Raw genomic sequence first — 17,600 nt, forward strand, 5'->3', positions numbered from 1 at the left:
ATGGGATGTGGCTTAGCTTACCTGTGTCACCTACTTTGCTTCTCCCTTCCTCTTCCAAATTTTCCTTCGTGTTTTTAATTCTCTTTTTGGTTACTGTAGTAACTGTAATATTCTTATATCTTCATGTCGTATTACATAACTTTAGTCAGTGTGTTCATTTCCCTTGATGTAAAATGACAATATTCTTATTTCTATCTTCCCATTACTATTTCCTTTTGAACGTAAGTTATTTTGAAGACTTAAGATTTCCCAATTGGTGCTTTATGTCAATTTTTGGAGCTTTGTAGAGACCTGTTTCTATAAATGTTTCGTGTTTGTTTGGAAACAAGGGGTGTTCCTCCAGTTGTTTTGTGCCATTGTCTGTGTTTTTCCTTCAGATCAGACTTGTTAATTGTGTTGTTTAGATGTTTTGTATCTGCATTGCTTTTTGATTTGTTTGTTCTATCAGTTACTACAGTAGGTATGTTAAAATCTCCCTCTGGTGGTGGATTTGTCCATTTTCTTTATGGTTTTGTGTATTTTTGCTTTTTTGAAGCTATGATATTAGGTGCATAGAAGTTTAGAATTGTTAAGTCTTCCTAGTAAATTGAACCTTTGATTATTATACATTTATCTTCTTTATCTCTTGTAATATTCTTTGCCTTGAATCTTATTTTGTCTGCTCTTAGCATAGCCACGTTTGCTTTCTTTTGGTTATATTTCTGGCATATCATTAAAGAAATTATTGTCTGTTTAATCTTTTATATGGGCTGGGCACAGTGGCTCACACCTGTAATCCCAGCACTTTAGGAAGCTGAGGCGGGCAGATCACCTGAGGTTGGGAGTTCGAGACCAGCCTGGCCAACATGGTGAAACCCCGCCTCTACCAAAAATACAAAAATTAGCTGGGCGCGGTGGTGCACATCTGTAATCCCAGCTACTTGAGAGACTGAGGCATGAGAATTGCTTGAACCCGGAAGGCAGAGGTTGCAGTGAGCCGAGATTGTGCCACTGTACTCTGGCCTGGGCAATAGAGCGAGACTCCATCTCAAAAAAAAATCTCTTAAATGTCCTTACGTTTTGAGTTTAGTTGAAGTAAACTGCATATGGCTACATTTTTAAAAAAATTGTCTTGAGAATTTAGTTCAATTATATTTGTTATATATATACATACATATATACATATATATTTGAATGTATATCTGTCAACTTATTCTATATTTTAAAGCTGTCTAGCTTTTCATGTTTCAAGTTTTTTCCATTTTTGTTTTTGGATAATGGAAGATTTTTTTTCTCACCCTTCCCCAATTGATTTAAAAGTCATATACAGTATATCTGATTGTTTATGTTTATCTTAGAAATTTTGAAATGTATACTTAACAAAGTTTAAAAATAAACAATATCTTTATTCTCCTCCTGGCAAGAACAAAGACTTTACAAAGCTTTTAAGTTGGATCAAATCAATCACTTTGACTTATATGCTTTTGTTGTACCAAATTTTTGTTCTATCTTGTTTTGTTTTGGTCTTTTTGAGACGGTCTCACTCTGTTACCCAGGCAGGAGTGCAGTGGTACACTCATTGAGTGTACTCATTGAGGCTCACTGCAGCCTTAACCTCCTGGGCTCAAGTGATCCTCCCACCTCCAACCTCCCCGGTAGCTGGGACTGTAAGTGCACCACCACACCTGGCTAATTTTTGTATTTTTTGTAGAGACAGGGTTTTGCCATGTCATCCAGGCTGGTCTCGAGCTCCTGGGCTCAAGTGATCCACCCACCTTGGTCTCCCAAAGCATTGGGAATTGCAGGCATGAGCCACCATTCGTGGCATGTTTTTTTTTTTTTGAGATGGAGTCTCACTCTGTTGCCCAGGCTGGAGTGTAGTGGCGCGATCTTGGCTCATTGCACCCTCCGCCTCCCAGGTTCAAGTGATCCTCCTGCCCCATCCTCCTGAGTACCTGGGACTACAGCCGCGCGCCACCACACCCAGCCAACATTTTTTATATTTTTAGTAGAGACGGAGTTTCACCACGTTGGCCAGGGTGGTCTTGATTCCCTTGACCTTGTTATCTGCCCGCCTCGGCCTCCCAAAGTGCTGGGATTACAGGCGTGAGCCACTGCGCCCGGCCTCCCTGTCATGTTTTTTAACCTATGAATTAGAAATTGTTATTGTCTTACGAAGTTCATATTTGTTTATATCCGCACATGTTAGTTTCCATTTTCTTTGCTCACTGAATATTTTTACACGTCAGACTTTTGGTTAGTGTTCATTTTCCATCTTCCTGAAGATGAATTTTTTTTACAAATTTATTAGTGAGGGCCTATTAGTACATTAGTAACTTCTCTCAGTTTTTGTCTGGAAATATCTTTATATTGACCTCATTCTGAGTGAATACTTAGCAGAATACACAAATTGAGGTTGGCAGTTACTTTCTCTGAGCACTTTGAGCACATTGCTCTGTGTCATTGATTGTTGTGAAGTTATTGTGTATCCTTTCCTTTTTGGTAGCCTCCCTTTTTTTCTGTCTGGGTTTTAAATCTGATCTCTAATTTTGGTGTTTAGTATCTGTGATATGCTTAGGTGTAGCTTTCTTTTTATTATCTTGTGCAGGTGTTACTGTGAGGATTTGTGTCTTTCATGTATCTTTAAAACTTTACAGCTATTATCTCTTTGAATAGGACTTCTCACCCATTCTGTGTATTTTTGCCATCTAGAAGTCTGATTAGATGTTTATTAGTCACTCTCTCTCTATCGTTCCCTGACTCTTAAACTCTCTTTCATATCTTCCATCTCTATGTCTTTCTGAGATACATTCTCAGTAATTTCTTCAGATGTCTTTTCCAGCCCAGTAATTATATCTTCAGCAATATCAAATCTGTTATTATCCAACCTATTTCTACATCTTTAAGTCAGTGCTTAAAATTTCCATTTCTAGTAAGTTTTGCTTAGTTCTTTTTCCAGACCGCCTGGTTAGTTTTCATAGCCTGTTGTTCCTTACACTTGGATGCGTCATGCTATTGCCAAGTAACTGATGAGAATCACTTTGTCTTCCATGAAGGAAGTATTGCTGTCATTTCTGACTCTCACTAAAGCTGTACGCAAAGTTTAAACCAAACATTTGAGGTTTTTGGTTTTTTGTTTTGTTTTTTAAGAGAGCCTCGTTCTGGAGTGCAGTGGCGCGATCCCGGCTCATGGCAACTTCCACCTCCAAGTTCAAGCGATTCTCCTGTCTCAGCCTCCTGAGTAGCTGGGACTACAGGCACACACCACCACACCCAGCTAATTTTTTGTATTTTTAGTAGAGATGGGGTTTCACCATGTTGACCAGGCTGCTCTTGAACTCCTGGCCTCATATGATCCACCCACCTTGGCCTCCCAAAGTGCTGGGATTACAGGCATGAGCCTCTGCACCCAGCCTGAGTTTTTATCATCTGTACTAGACGAGCAGCATGCCTGAGAAAATACTTCGTTTTGCTTGGCTTCCATGCAGTTGCTATTTCTCTGCCTTTTCTAACATAGTGCATAGACAGACCCTTGGTGAGGTGGTGTGCACTGCATGTTTTGTATTTTTTGCAGCTTTTACCATTGACAGCCTACATGTGATATTTTCTTTTGTTTTATTTTATACAGAATGCCCATAATGCTACGTAGTTCAAACTGTGTTCTTACTGGAAAAACGCCAGCAGAATTTGCCAAACTGAATGAATGTCCTTTAGATCCAGGTATGTGTGAAGTCTTGGATTTGCCCCACTTTCCTTATTCTTTTATTCTGCTGCTGCTGTTGTTTTAACATTTTATCTCAAAAACAGTGCCAACTTTTCTACTTTATAATGAACTTGTTCACAAAACACCCAGAAATTTGTCTCTAGCTTTATCTAGCTTTATGCTATTAGTCTGTATTTCTTTTTTTTTTCTTTTTTTTTTTCGAGACAGTCTCTCACTCTGTCACCTAAGCTGGAGTGCAGTGGTGTGATCTCAAGCAGTCCTCCCACCTCAGCTTCACAAACAGCTGGGACTACAGGCTTGTGCCACCATGCCCAGCTCATTGTTGTATTTTTAGTAGAGATGGTGTTTTGCTATGTCATCCTGGCTGATCTCCTGGACTCATCCACCTTAGCTTCCCCAAATGCTGAGATTACAGGCGTGAACCACTGTGCCCAGCCCTATTAGTCTATATTTCTCAAAGACATACTGTTTCTTCTTTTATTTCAGACTTAAGACTTTAATATGCCACATTCTTGTTTATTGCCATGATTTGTCAGTCTTTTCTATCTTTGCCCAGCAGTTTCTTTTGGTATGCCTAAAAATTCAAGAATAATCTTCCAAAGTTACTGGCCTTGCCTCGTTGAAAAAAATCAAGTATCTCACTTCAGGCTCAAGTATTTCACTTCAGGCTGTTTTAAATGCAGTAAAGCCAGGGGAAGATGAAAGTATTTTTTTGTTTACATTTTGAAAAGTTTTATTTTTGTGCCTATTTCTAGGCAATTTCTTTTGTAAAATTTCAAACTTAGAACTTAACAGGACGTTTATCTTAATTCTTTAACTCATATTTCACATTGATTTATTTGAACTTATAGTTGCTTTAATCTTATTCCTGTAAAGTTACATTGTTGTAGAATCTCAGAAGTTTTGGAAAGAAGTTAATGAAGAATGTGACTTTACTAGACTGTAACAGAATGTTGCATAAGTCGAATATGTTGTATTGTTTTTGCTTATATTCTGCAGGTATAAAATGAAGTATTACTTTATCCTACTCTGAATTGTGTGCAAAAAAAATAAATGATGATGCATGAATTTTTTCGAATATGCGATATTATTTGGAAACCTAATCTTAATCTACCATTATCACTGATTTGTTAGAAAACTTAGAGTAAATTTCAGTTTATATTGAAAATTGTCAGTTACACTTGTACTTAAGAGCTCTGACAACTAATTTATTTAACTTGTTTTTTCATTCACTTTCTACATATGTCAGGGGCTGGTGATTCATAGACCAATAAGATATATCTCCTGTCCTCAAGATTTTATACAAATATAGCTCATTTGTATAAAATAATGTGCTGATCTTCAGTCCATAAAACAACATCAGATGGGCACAATGGCTCATACCTATGATCCCAGCGCTTTGAGAGGCTGAGTGAGGCAGGAGGATGGCTTAAGACAGCGAGTCAGCCTGAGAAGCATAGTGAGACCCTGTTGTTGGAAGAAATTTAAAAATTAGCTAGGCGTGGTGGCACATGCCTATAGTCCTAGCTACTCAGGAGACTGGGGCGGGCGAATCACTTGAGGTTAGGAGTTCAAGGTTGCAGTGAGCTATGATTGTGCCACTACACTCCAACCTGGGCAACAGAGGGAGATCCTTTCTCAAAAAATAAAATCAGCAAACCCCTTTGAATCAAGTGTTAGCCAGTGCCATGAAGCAGTAGAAAAGGTAATCTGATTCACAAGATTCTTGCCATTACTAAATCAACACTGGTTGAGGAATAAATGATTAAGTTTTTCTTGTTTCCTTTGGGTAGGTGGCTACTTCATTGTTAAAGGAGTAGAAAAAGTTATTCTTATCCAAGAGCAGCTGTCTAAGAACAGGATCATCGTGGAGGCTGATAGAAAAGGAGCCGTTGGAGCTTCAGTTACCAGGTAAGATGGTGTCCTTAAAAAATATTGGTCATTCAATTAGTCCTAAATGGCTATCTTTCAATACAGAGGGAGCCAGTTATTACCTCTAAAAGCAGGCATTGTAATATTTAAGCTGTCTGCATTCAATTTATTATGAAAGTCTGGAAGCATAGGGTATTGATTTTAAAATTTCAGTGATAGGAGTCTGAGACGTCGTTTGAAAAGTCACTGTTTAAGCTGAATTTTATCTTAGCTTATAGAACATGAAAGGAGATTTTTAAAGAGAAAAAATATAAAACCACTCTTAAGTTTTTCATGCTCCTTTTCAGCCTTTTACCATTTACTTGTGTATTCCTGCAGCAGTATGATCAGGGACTATTTGACCCTTAATACTAAATGACCTATATTATGGACTTAACACCCTATTGTTAGTTTTCTAGACCAGCCTCTTTCACAGTGTACTCATTTTTACAACAGTATCCCTTTCGAGGCTTCTGTAACTTTTTATTTTCACATGTAATTTGAAATGTGGAGGTTAATGAGTTCTGGGAATAGAAAGATTTGTGGCATAGATAAGATGTCAGAGTGTAGTAGTTTCCCGTTTGATAACCTACAACGAACTGATTAACTCAGAGTTTCTGTACTTTTCTTTGTGATGGAGAGGCAGTTAACAATGATGGTCATTCGTCGAGTACTTACCAGCAGCCAGGCAAAATACTAGATATATTATTTGTCACCTCAGTCTTCCAAGATAAGTGGTACTGTTAACATCTTCATTTTACAACTAACAGGCCTTAAGCTCAGGGGTACCTTGACTGTAAGGGGTAGATAGCCTTTGAACCCAGATACAGTTAATTCTATAGTCCATGTCTTCCCACTATCTAAACTTTGGAGCCAGGGCAATTTCAATTTGAATTTGAATCCTAAAGCCTTTGTTTTCTAGATATGAGGCACTGGAACGTGCAGTTACTTAACTTCTCTAAGTCTTGGTTTCCTCCTATGTGATTTTGAGATAATACTTCAAAGTTTGACTATGTAGAAGATTAGTGCTAATATAAGTAACGTGGGTAACAATGCATAGTAGCAGGTAATCTGTGTGTGTTACTAATGTGGTTGATTAGAGCTTTTAAAATGCTTTGAAATCCATTAGAAATTTTATAACTAACACAGATACCAATAGAAGGATATTCCTTTCTTTTGGCTTTACTATATACCAAGACTGTGGGTATGTTTTGTTGAATTACTAGTTTAAAAACTCACATAAATTCATTTCTTTTTAATTTCCTCTTTATGGTTAAGGCCCATATTATAAAATTGGCCTTGTATATATGCTCTACACTGGATCAAAGTAATTCAGGTGGAGTCAAAGTGAAGTTGGTCAGAAAGTAGTTGTCACTCATTCACACACAGAACTTCCATCATAATCTCAAAGTCAAAGAAAAATTTATCATGTTTTTAAATGTTCACAGAAGTGGCAGCTGGGCAGGAAAGGGATTGTCTTTTTAAAGTACTTACTAGAAAGGACCTTGTCATTGTTGTTGATCAGTTGACCCTTGTTGATTAATGATCATTGCTATTGCATGTTATTAGCTTGAAACTCAGTGGGGATGCAGTTTAACCAACTTGTATTTACTCATAGCTCTACCCATGAGAAAAAAAGCAGAACCAATATGGCTGTGAAACAAGGACGATTTTATTTGAGGCATAATACTTTGTCAGAAGATATACCCATTGTCATCATATTTAAGGTAAAGCTGCAGCTCTCTTCTGAAAATTATAAGAATTCTTTCTCTGGTTTATTTACATGTATAATTAGAGATTTGGAAGGTAAGGAATTCTTGGAGTAGAAAGATTTGTGATGTAAGTTGTCAGTCATATGATGTATTTTAAATTGAAAGCTGGCTGGGCATGGTGGCTCATGCCTGAAATCCCAACATTTTGGGAGGCCAAGATGGGCAGACTGCCTGAGCCCAGGAGTTTGAGACCAACTTGGGCAACATGGTGAAACACCCATCTCTACCAAAAAAAAAAAAAAAAAAAATAGCTGGCTGTGGTGGTGTGCACCTCTACTCCCAGCCACCCAGGAGGCTGAGGTGGGAGGATGGCTTAAGCCTGGGAGGCAAAGGTTGCAGTGAGCTGAGATTGTGTCACTCTGCTCCAGCCTGGACAACATAGTGAGACCTCATCTCTACAAATAATAAAAACATTAGCCAAGCTTGGTGACGTGTGCCTATAGTTTCACCTGTTTGGGTTGCTGAGATGGGAGGATCACACAAGCCCAGGAAGTCAAGGCTGCAGTGAGCCGTGATCATGCCACTGCACTCCAGCCTGGGCAATACAGCAAGACCCTATCTCAAACCTAAAGAAAAAAATCAGCTTATTTGTGAATTGTTGGCCTAGAATGCAAAAGACATTTTCCATAGAAACAATATTGAAATGGTATAGTGTTCTTAGATACAGGCATACTTCAGAGATACTGCTGGTTTTGTTCCAGACCACCACAATAAAGCTAATATCACAGTAAAGTGAGTCACACAAATATTTTACTTTCCCAGTGTATACAAAAGTTATGTGTATACCATACTGTAGTCTGTTAAGTGTACAATAGCATTATGTATAAAAAATACATGCCTCAATTAAAATATACTTTTTTGCTAAAAAATTGTAACAATTATCTGAGTCATAATCTTTCAGTGAGTTAGACTCTTTTTACTGGTAGAGGGTCTTGCCTCAGTGTTGGTGGCTACTGACTAATCAGGGTGGTGGTTGCTGAAGGTGGCTATGGCATTTTCTTAAAATAAGACATCAGTGAAGTTTGCCACAGCTATTGACTCTTACTTCGTGAAAGATTTCTCTGTAGCACACAATGCTGTTTGATAGCATTTTACCCACAGTAGAACTTCTTTCAAAAATTAGAGTCACTTGTCTTAAGCCCTGCTGCTGCTTTGTCAATGAAGTGTACGTAATATTCTACATCCTTTTTTGTTATTCCAACAATGTATACAGCCTCTTCACCAGTATTAGATTCCATTTCAAGAAATCACTTTCTCTGCTCATCATTAAGAAGCAACTCCTCACCTGTTCAAGTTATATCATGAGATTACACCAATTCAGTCACATCTTCAGGCTCCACTTCTACTTCTAGTTCTCTTGCTATTCCCACCACATCTGCAGCTACTTTCTTCACTAAAGTCTTAAACCCCTCAAAATCATCCTAGAGGATGGGAAGCAGCTTCTTTCAAACTTTTGTTAATGTTGATATTTTTACCTCTTCTCATGAGTCACAGATATATAGACATTCTTTTTTTTTTTTTAAGGTGAAAGCAAGTTTATAAGAAAGTAAAGAAACGAAAGAATGGCTACTCCATAGGCAGAGCAACCCCAAGGGCTGCTGGTTGCCCATTTTAATGGTTATTTCTTGATTATATGCTAAACAAGGGGTGGATTATTCATGAGTTTTCTGGGAAAGAGGTGGGGAGTTCCCAGAATTGAAGTTTCCTCCTCCTTTTAGACCATATAGGGTAACTTCCTGACGTTGACATGGCATTTATAAACTATCATGGCGCTGGTAGGAGTGTGAGGACGACCAGAGGTCACTCTCATTGCCATCTTGGTTTTAGTGGGTTTTGGCTGGCTTCCTTACTGCAGTCTGTTTTATCAGCAAGGTCTTTATGACCTGTATCTTGTGCCAACCTCCTGTCTCATCCTGTGACTAAGAATGCCTTAACCTCCTTGGAATGCAGCCCAGTTGGTCTCAGCCCCTGTTCAAGAGAGAGTCACTGTGGTTCGAACACCTCTGACATATTTCCCTCTTTCCCTTTTATAAGACAACCCTAGTCCTAAGGTTCGTAGAAGGATGAAGACCCATCTTCCATAACTTCTTCAGGCTGAATAGGAATGATGATATTCCTGCTTAACTGTTAGGGTCTCTCGTATTCAGGGGAATCACAGATATTCTTATTGGCATCTAGAAGAGTGAATCCTTTCCAGAAGGTTTCCAGTTTACTTTGTCCAGATCCATCAAAGGAATCACTATCTATGGCAGCTATAGCCATAAGACTTGAAAGTTGAAATTACTTCTTTATTCATGGGCTGCAGAATAGATGTTGTGTTAGCAAGCACAAAAACATTGATCTTGTACATCTTTATCAGAACTCTTGGTGACTGAGTTCATTATCAATGAGCAGTAATGTTTTCAAAGGATCTTTTTTTCTTAGCAGTTCTCAACAGTAGACATAAAATATTCAGTGAACTATACTGTCAACTGATGCGCTGTCATCCAGACTTTGTTGCTTCATTGGTAGAGCACAGGCAGAGTAGATATAGCATAATTCTTAAGAGCCTTACGATTTTCAGAATGGTCAATGAGGACTGACTTGAACTTTTTCTAGACCCTCACAAGAAAGTCAGCCTGTCCTTTGAAGCTTTGAAGCCAGGCATTGACCTCTCCAGCTGTCAAAGTCCTAGACAGCATGTTAGAAGTCTTTCAATAGAAGTCTGTTTCATCTACATTGAAAATCTGTTGTTTAGTGTAGACACCTTCATCAGTGATCTTAGCCAAATCTTCTGGATAACTTGCCGCAGCTTCTCCATTAGCACTTGCTGCTTTGCCTTGCACTTTTATGTTATGGAGATGGCTTCTTTCCTTAAATCTCATGAACCAGCCTCTGCTAGTTTCCAACTTTTCTTCTGCCCCTTCCTCCCCTCTCTCAGCCTTCATAGAACTGAAGAGAGTTAGGCCCTTACTCAGGATTATGCTTTAACTTATTGTGGCTGGTTTGCTCTTCTATGCAGACCACTAAAACCGTCTACATATCAGCAATAAGCCTGTTTCCCTTTCTTATCGTTGATATGTTCACTGGAATAGCACTTTTAATTTCCTTCAAGAACTTTTCCTTTGTGTTCACAACTAGGCTAATTGGTGCAAGAGGCCTAGTTTTTGGCCTGTCTCAGCTTTTGACACGCCTTTCTTTCTAAACTTAATTGTTTCTACCTTTTGATTTATGGTGACAGATATGCAACCCTTTTTTTTACTTACATACTTAAGAAGCCATTCTAGCATTATTAATTGGCCTAATTTCACTATTGTTGTGTCTCAAGGAATAAGGAGGCTCAAGAAGGGAGAGAGATGGGGGAATAGCTAGTTGGTGGAGCAGTCACAACACACATATTTATCGATTAAATTTTTCATCTCTTATGAGCACAGTTTGTGGCACCCCAAAACAGTTACAATAGTAACATCAAAGAACGCTGATCAGCTGGACGCAATGGCTCACGCCTATAATCCCAGCACTTTGGGAGGCTGAGGCGGGGATCATTTGAGGTCGGGAGTTCGAGACCAGCCTGACCAACATGGTGAAATCCCATCTCTACTAAAAATATAAAAATTAGCTGGGTGTGGTGGCACACGTCTGTAATCTCAGCTACTTTGGGAGGCTGAGGCAGGATGATTGCTTGAACCTGGGAGGTGGAGGTTGCGGTGAGCCTGGATTGTGCCACTGCATTCCAGCCTGGGCAACAGAGTGAGACTCCGTCTCAAAAAAAAGAAAAAAAAAAGATCGTTGATCACAGGTCACCATAACAGTGAAAAAGTTTGAAATATGGCAAGAATTTACCAAAATGTGACACAGGGATATGAAGTGAGCACATGCTGTTGAAAAAATGACACCAATAGACTTGCCTGAAGCAGGGTCAGTCTGCAAGCAGGGACAAACCTTCAATTTGGAAAAAGACAATGTCTACAAAGCCCAATAAAGCAAAGCATGATAAAATGATATGTACCTATAGTGACACAGAGACCCGTTTAACCTGCTCTAAGACATAAATACTATATACATTCAGTGAACAGTTAAGTTGTCGTATTAGTTATCAAGCAAAATAAAAAAAATAGTTGGCATTGTGTGATACAGTTAGTTGATCCTCAGTATTTGCAAATTCCCTGTTTGTGAATTCACTTACTTGCTAAAATTTATACATAACCCCAGAATCAATACTTGTGGTGCTTTTGTGATTATTTACAGATATGCACTGATATGGAGTGGTAAAAACTTAAGTCACCCAGCGCACATATTCCCAGCTGAGACTGAACAAGGCAACGCTCCGCCTTCTTGTTTCAGCCCTTATGTTGTAATCAAGTGTCTGTTTTGCAGTCTATTTAGTGCCGTATTTTTTGTATTTTTGTGCTTTGTTGATTTGCAGTATAAGATGGCCCCCTAGTGTAATGCTAAAGTTCCGTCAAGGTGTTCCAAAGGACAAACAGGCTGTGATGTGCCTTCTGGAGGAAATATGTGTTAGATAAGCTTTGTTCAGGCATGAGTTATAGTGCTGTTGGCTGACTTCAAAGTTGATGAATCAGTGATAAATATCTTTTTTTTTTTTTTTTTTGAGATGGAGTTTTGCTCTTTCACCTAGGCTAGTGTGTAATGGTGCGACCTTGGCTCACTGCAACCTCCCTTCCAGTTTCAAGCGATTCTCCTGCCTCAGCCTCCCGAGTAGCTTAGGATTACAGGTGCCCTCCACCACGCCCAGCTAATTTTTGTATTTTTAGTAGAGATGGGGTTTCACCATGTTGGCTAGGCTGGTCTTGAACTCGTGACCCTGTGATCCTTCCGCCTTGGCCTCCCAAAGTGCTGGGACTACAGGCGTGAGCCACAGCGCCTGGCCTTAAATATCTTTTAAAAGAAGCACACAGAAAATAAGATTCTGTATTGATTAGTTGAGGAAAATGTAACCATAGGCTCACAGGAACCTAGCCCTGTATTTTTCCTGGAACAATGGTTCAGTATTTACTATTCAGTATTTGGTATGATTCAGCAACTTGATAGAACATAACTACCGTGGATAATGATAACCGATATATAGGTACAAAATGAATCTCGATAACCAGTTTAGTTGAAATGAAGAGCTCAGATTATTTGAGGAGATACTGGATGCTTCAGATAATTTTAGAAATGTATAATATTTATTCAGTTTCAATAGTATGATAGTGGAAATAATTTTTGAGTCAAAATTAGAGAAAACAAAGGAAGAGATCCTCTGAGGTTGAACTAAGTTGGTTAAAACGGAAAAGTATTTTGGGTATAAACCTCAGAGGAGTAAGAAAGAAAGGATTGAGTCTTTACTGTTAAAGTTGTAACCAGGTGACAGAGGGTAGGAGTCAGGGAGGAAAGTAGCCCTCAAATCAACCTGATGATTGGGATTTAGGGAGAGAACCCCTGATGGTTTATAAGTATTGAATGGATGTTGACAAGTCAGGTTCTTTAACTCAGGAAGCATCCATATTCTAAATGCAATTGTGTGAAGGAAGTTTTAGGAAGTTTAAAAATGTTTATTGTAGCCGAATGTGCTTTTGAGTTCTATAAATGAGATGGAGCCATTTTCTTTTCAGGATGATGATGATGATAGTCATAGTAGCAGTACCATATCAGAGGGCCCAGGAAGAATTCTTAAATATACTTTTTCTTTTCTTTCTTCAGGGTTTGCATTTTTTAAGCACAAAAGTAATTTTGGCTTTTCTTATAGGGATCCCACAGTGTCCAATGCAGTGTTTTATGTACATAGTGATGAATATTGAAAATTTTATCTAATGGGACTGGGCACAGTGGCTCATGCCAATGATCCCATCACTTGGGGAGGCCAAGGCGGGTGGATCACTTGAGGTCAGGAGTTTAAGACCGGCCTGGCTAACATGGTAAAACGCCATCTCTGCTAAAAATACAAAAACTAGCTGGGCATGGTAGCTCATGCCTGCCCCAGCTACTTGGGAGGCTGAGGCAGGAGAATTGCTTCAACCCAGGAGGCAGAGATTGCAGTGAGGCGAAATCACATCACTGTATGCCAGCCTGGGCAACAGAGGGAGACTCCGTCTCAAAAAAAAAAAAAAAAAAAAGACAATTTTATCTAACGATGTAGAATTACATCTCCAGCAGAGGGCAGTATGTTCCCATGCATCCAAAGGACTTTTTTTTTTTTTTAGAAGGTTTTATAGACCCTTGAAGATGCATAGTACTGCTTTCTTTCTACCAGAAATTATAAATTAATTATAATGCATATAATCTTCTATCACTCATGGAAAATGCATGACTAGACCCATGCATACATTAAAATCAGAAAACATATTAAGTACTGCTTTTTGGCTAGGTGATGAGTTTAGTAAGACAGTTTTGCCAGGCTCAGTGGCTCAGGCCTGTAATCCCAGCACTTTGGGAGGCCGGGGTGGGCGGATCCCAAGGTCGGGAGATCGAGACCATCTTGGCTAACACGGTGAAACCCTGTCTCTACTAAAAATACAAAAAATTAGCCGGGTGTGGTGACAGGTGCCTGTAGTCCCGGCTACTCGGGAGGCTGAGGCAGGAGAATGGCGTGAACCCGGGAGGCGGAGCGTGCAGGGAACCAAGATCGCACCACTGGACTCCATCCAGCCTGGGCAACAGAGCGAGACTCTGTCTCAAAAAAAAAAAAAGGCTTTCTTCTGTCAAGTTTGTTTAACATTTATATTGTACATCTATACACACATATGCTTACATACACACAGCTGACTTAAATCCTTTTTAGAATAGGGCTGTAAATTAACACTATGCGTATTTATGTAACCAGTAGCTGTGGTTTCAGACTTCTCCCTTTCTGATTATAAAGACATTCCTTGCATTATTTAAAGTTAGAAAGCCACTTAAAAGTATACCTACATTTTTGGATATATTTTTCCAGATCATTTTCCTGTGCTTCTGTGATATACACATAAATTTTTATTTTTTTCACTTAACAATGCATTATGAATAGCTTTCCCTGTTATGGATCTGCATCATCGTTTTTAGTGACTGTTGTGTAGAAGTTGCATACTTGTGGTAGAATTTACTTAACCACTTTCCTCTAGTGGGGCATTTAGGTGTCATTTTTTTCCCGAAGGCTTTCCTCTTAAATACAACCATGGGATGACTGTTATACATACCTGTTTGTGCACGTTGCTGATTGTTTTGTGAGACTTTATTCCTAAGATTGGAATTTTTAAAAAAAAACTTGATACATGTTGCCAATTATTTTCCTGAAACATATCCACTACATTCTAATCAGTAAATATTTTAAAATTTTTAGTTTGGATAAATGAGCTAAATATTTTGGTCATGAATGATCACTTTTATTGGTCTCCCACAATAGGTATGTTTTAATAAATTGATGGGAATTTGTTTGATAACCACTGTTTAGACTTTTCCATTTGGGAGGCAGCGTAGAGTATTGGGTATCTTAGAATCAGACAGATTTAGGTTGAATCCCAGCATCTGCACTTATTAGCTATGTGACCTTGGGCGTAATTTCCAGTCTCTTTGAAGCTTGGATAACTCATCTATTAAGGTGAGACGTTTAAGAGAGTTGCCGTGAAGAGCAAACAGGATCATGTATTTTTTGAAAAGTCCCGGAAGGGGAGTGCCCTTTTGCTTTCCTTAGTTCTCTTTAGTCAGAAACCCTGGGAAGACAAACGGGGATACCAGAAAAGACACATCATTTCTCTTTGAGTGTTGTGTGGCCCTAACACAGACCTTGACAGTCATTAGGACTTGATGGTTGTTGATTGTAACCAACAATTGGCTGAAAGTGACAGGAGCAGCAGGGTTTCCAGATTCCATGCTGAGTCTGAATATGATGGAGAAAGCTTTTAAGACATAGATCAGCCTTATTTATGGACTTGAATCACTACAAAGGTTCTCCTGCCCATGAATCTTCCTCACTTTACGTCTTGTATTCGCAACTATGCAGCCTGTTCTTATGATGGCATCTGTAGTTTGAAAGATTTTGCAGAAAAGATGATCAGATTTCAAGGGTGCTGGGCAGTGTTTCCTGGAAACTAACTTATATGGAAATTTATCTTTTTTTTTTTTTTGAGATGGAGTCTCGCTCTGTCGCCAGGCTGGAGTGCAGTGGCACAATATCGGCTCACTGCAACCTCTGACTCCCTAGTTCAAGCGATTCTCCTGCCTCAACCTCCCAAGTAGCTGGGATTACAGGCACGCACCACCACGCCCAGCTAATTTTTGTATTTTTAGTAGAGACGAGGTTTCTCCATGTTGACCAGGATATTCTTGATCTCCTGACCTCGTGATCCGCCCACCTTAGCCTCCCAAAGTGCTGGGATTACAGGCATGAGCCAACGTTCCTGGCCAAAATTTATCTTCTTTAAAGAGAAACAGTCACAAAGTTAGAGAGGGCCATCACAGTTCTCTTATTACCTGCTGGGACTACTATGAGTAATAATAGATTGATTTTGGTCTACTTTAAAGAAACATTAGAGATTTCTGAATAGTAGATATTTTAAGAAGTTATTTCCTTTCCCGCCTTCACACAGTATATTTCAACCTGTTACCATTAGTGTGTGTATCAGTCTCTTCTGCTCATTAGTATTCTTTGTTTTTGTCTTTAAAAGTCACACCTTGTAGATATCTAAAAAGACCTCACGCCACTTTTTATAGTGCACCTCCCCTTATTTTCGTTCAGTGGTATTGCTGATTTCTGGAGTGTAGGGGACCTGCTGAAATGTATTATCTCTGCTATTTTTTCATAAGGTTATTATGTAGGATTTACTTTTGACTTATTAGGAAAAATGATTTCCGATATCTGGAGTACAAAGAGGTCCATATAAAGCCAGTTTTCAGATATCTAAATTATGTCTTTAAAGTAAAATGGTTCAGCATTTTGCTGTCGTTTCCATAGCAATATGTCATTTATTTGTGGCTGTGACTACTGAAGGCTAAATAGTCATAAAGTCAGTTCGGTCTTTGCAGCTGGTGTGCTTTGATGATAACTTGACTGAGTTATCGCCCCTGTATTTAGTGACTTGATATAGGAAGAGTTTAGTCCTTTTAGAGCAAAGCTTTGGCAGTAATCATGCTTTCTGCACATATGGTGTCATTTACCATGTGCTTGGCATATCTTTGTTTCATAGCTTAGAAATATTTGGAAGGCCTAAGCAGTCTGTTTAGATCCCTGTTAGGACATTTGAGAATTTTATGCAGTTGTAAAATTACCACTTAGGTTCAGCACCAGGACAACTTGAAGTGGCAATCCATACGTCAAATGAGGAAAGACCTTTTCATTACAGGTTGAGCATCCCTTATCTGAAATGCTTGGGACAAGCAGTGTTTAGGATTTCAGGGTTTTTTTAAATTTTGGAATGTTGGCATTATCCTTATCCTTATGGTTGAGCATCTCAAATCCAGAAATCCAAAATCTGAAATGCTCTAATGAGTATTTCCTCTGAATGTCATGTCTGTACTCAGAAAGTTTCAGATTTTGAAAGCTGATCATAGTGGCCTGTGCCTATAGTACCAGCTACTTTAGAGGGTAAGATAGGAAGATTGCTCGAACCCAAAAGTTTGAGGCGATAGTGTGCACTGCAGTTGTGACTGTGAGTGGCCTCTGCACTGCAGCCTGGGCAACACAGTGAGACCCTGTCTTTTAAAAAAGTTGGCTGGGTGCGGTGGCTTTGGCCAGGTGTGGTGGCTTATACCTGTAATCCCAGCACTTTGGGAGACTGAGGCGGGTGGATCACTTGCAGCCAGGAATTTGAGACTAGCCTGGCCAACATGGCGAAACCCCGTCTGTACTAAAAAAATACAGAAATTAGCTGGGTGTGGTGGCAGATGCCTGTAGTCCCAGCTACTTGGGAGGCCGAGACAAGAGAATCACTTGAATCCAAGAGACAGAGGTTGCACTGAGTTGAGATTGCCCTGCTGTACTCTAGCGTGGGCGACAGAGTAAGACTCTGTCTCCAAAAAAGCAAACAAACAAAAAAGAAACAACCAAAAAAACTCTCTCCCCCTAATTTTTTTTTTTTAAGTTTCAAATTTTGGAGCATTTTGGATTTTCAGATTAGGGAAACTTAACCTGTGTTATTTAAACACCAAAGAAAGGAATTCTGTTCTAATATTTGTGACTGGCTACTTGCAGACCAAAGAGAAGGTGTAGATGGTTTTACATATATGCCATCACCATCAAAGTAGATACAAGCCAGTGTGCT

The 17,600-nt window shown here is 39.1% G+C and overlaps 1 protein-coding gene across 3 annotated transcripts in view; it reads left to right on the plus strand.

The window, feature by feature from the left end:
* Nucleotides 1-17,600, plus strand: part of POLR3B (RNA polymerase III subunit B) — a 136,416-nt gene that overhangs the window by 14,878 nt on the left and 103,938 nt on the right. For all 3 annotated transcript variants that reach the window (XM_003907087.5, XM_021922859.2, XM_009181591.3), the window contains 3 exons: nt 3,608-3,699; nt 5,497-5,614; nt 7,233-7,341. In XM_003907087.5, the coding sequence (XP_003907136.2) occupies nt 3,608-3,699; nt 5,497-5,614; nt 7,233-7,341 (319 nt within the window). The remainder of the gene's footprint in view (nt 1-3,607; nt 3,700-5,496; nt 5,615-7,232; nt 7,342-17,600) is intronic.

The sequence above is a fragment of the Papio anubis genome, chromosome 9 (assembly GCF_008728515.1).
Source record: "Papio anubis isolate 15944 chromosome 9, Panubis1.0, whole genome shotgun sequence".
Classification (NCBI taxonomy): Eukaryota; Metazoa; Chordata; class Mammalia; order Primates; family Cercopithecidae; genus Papio; species Papio anubis.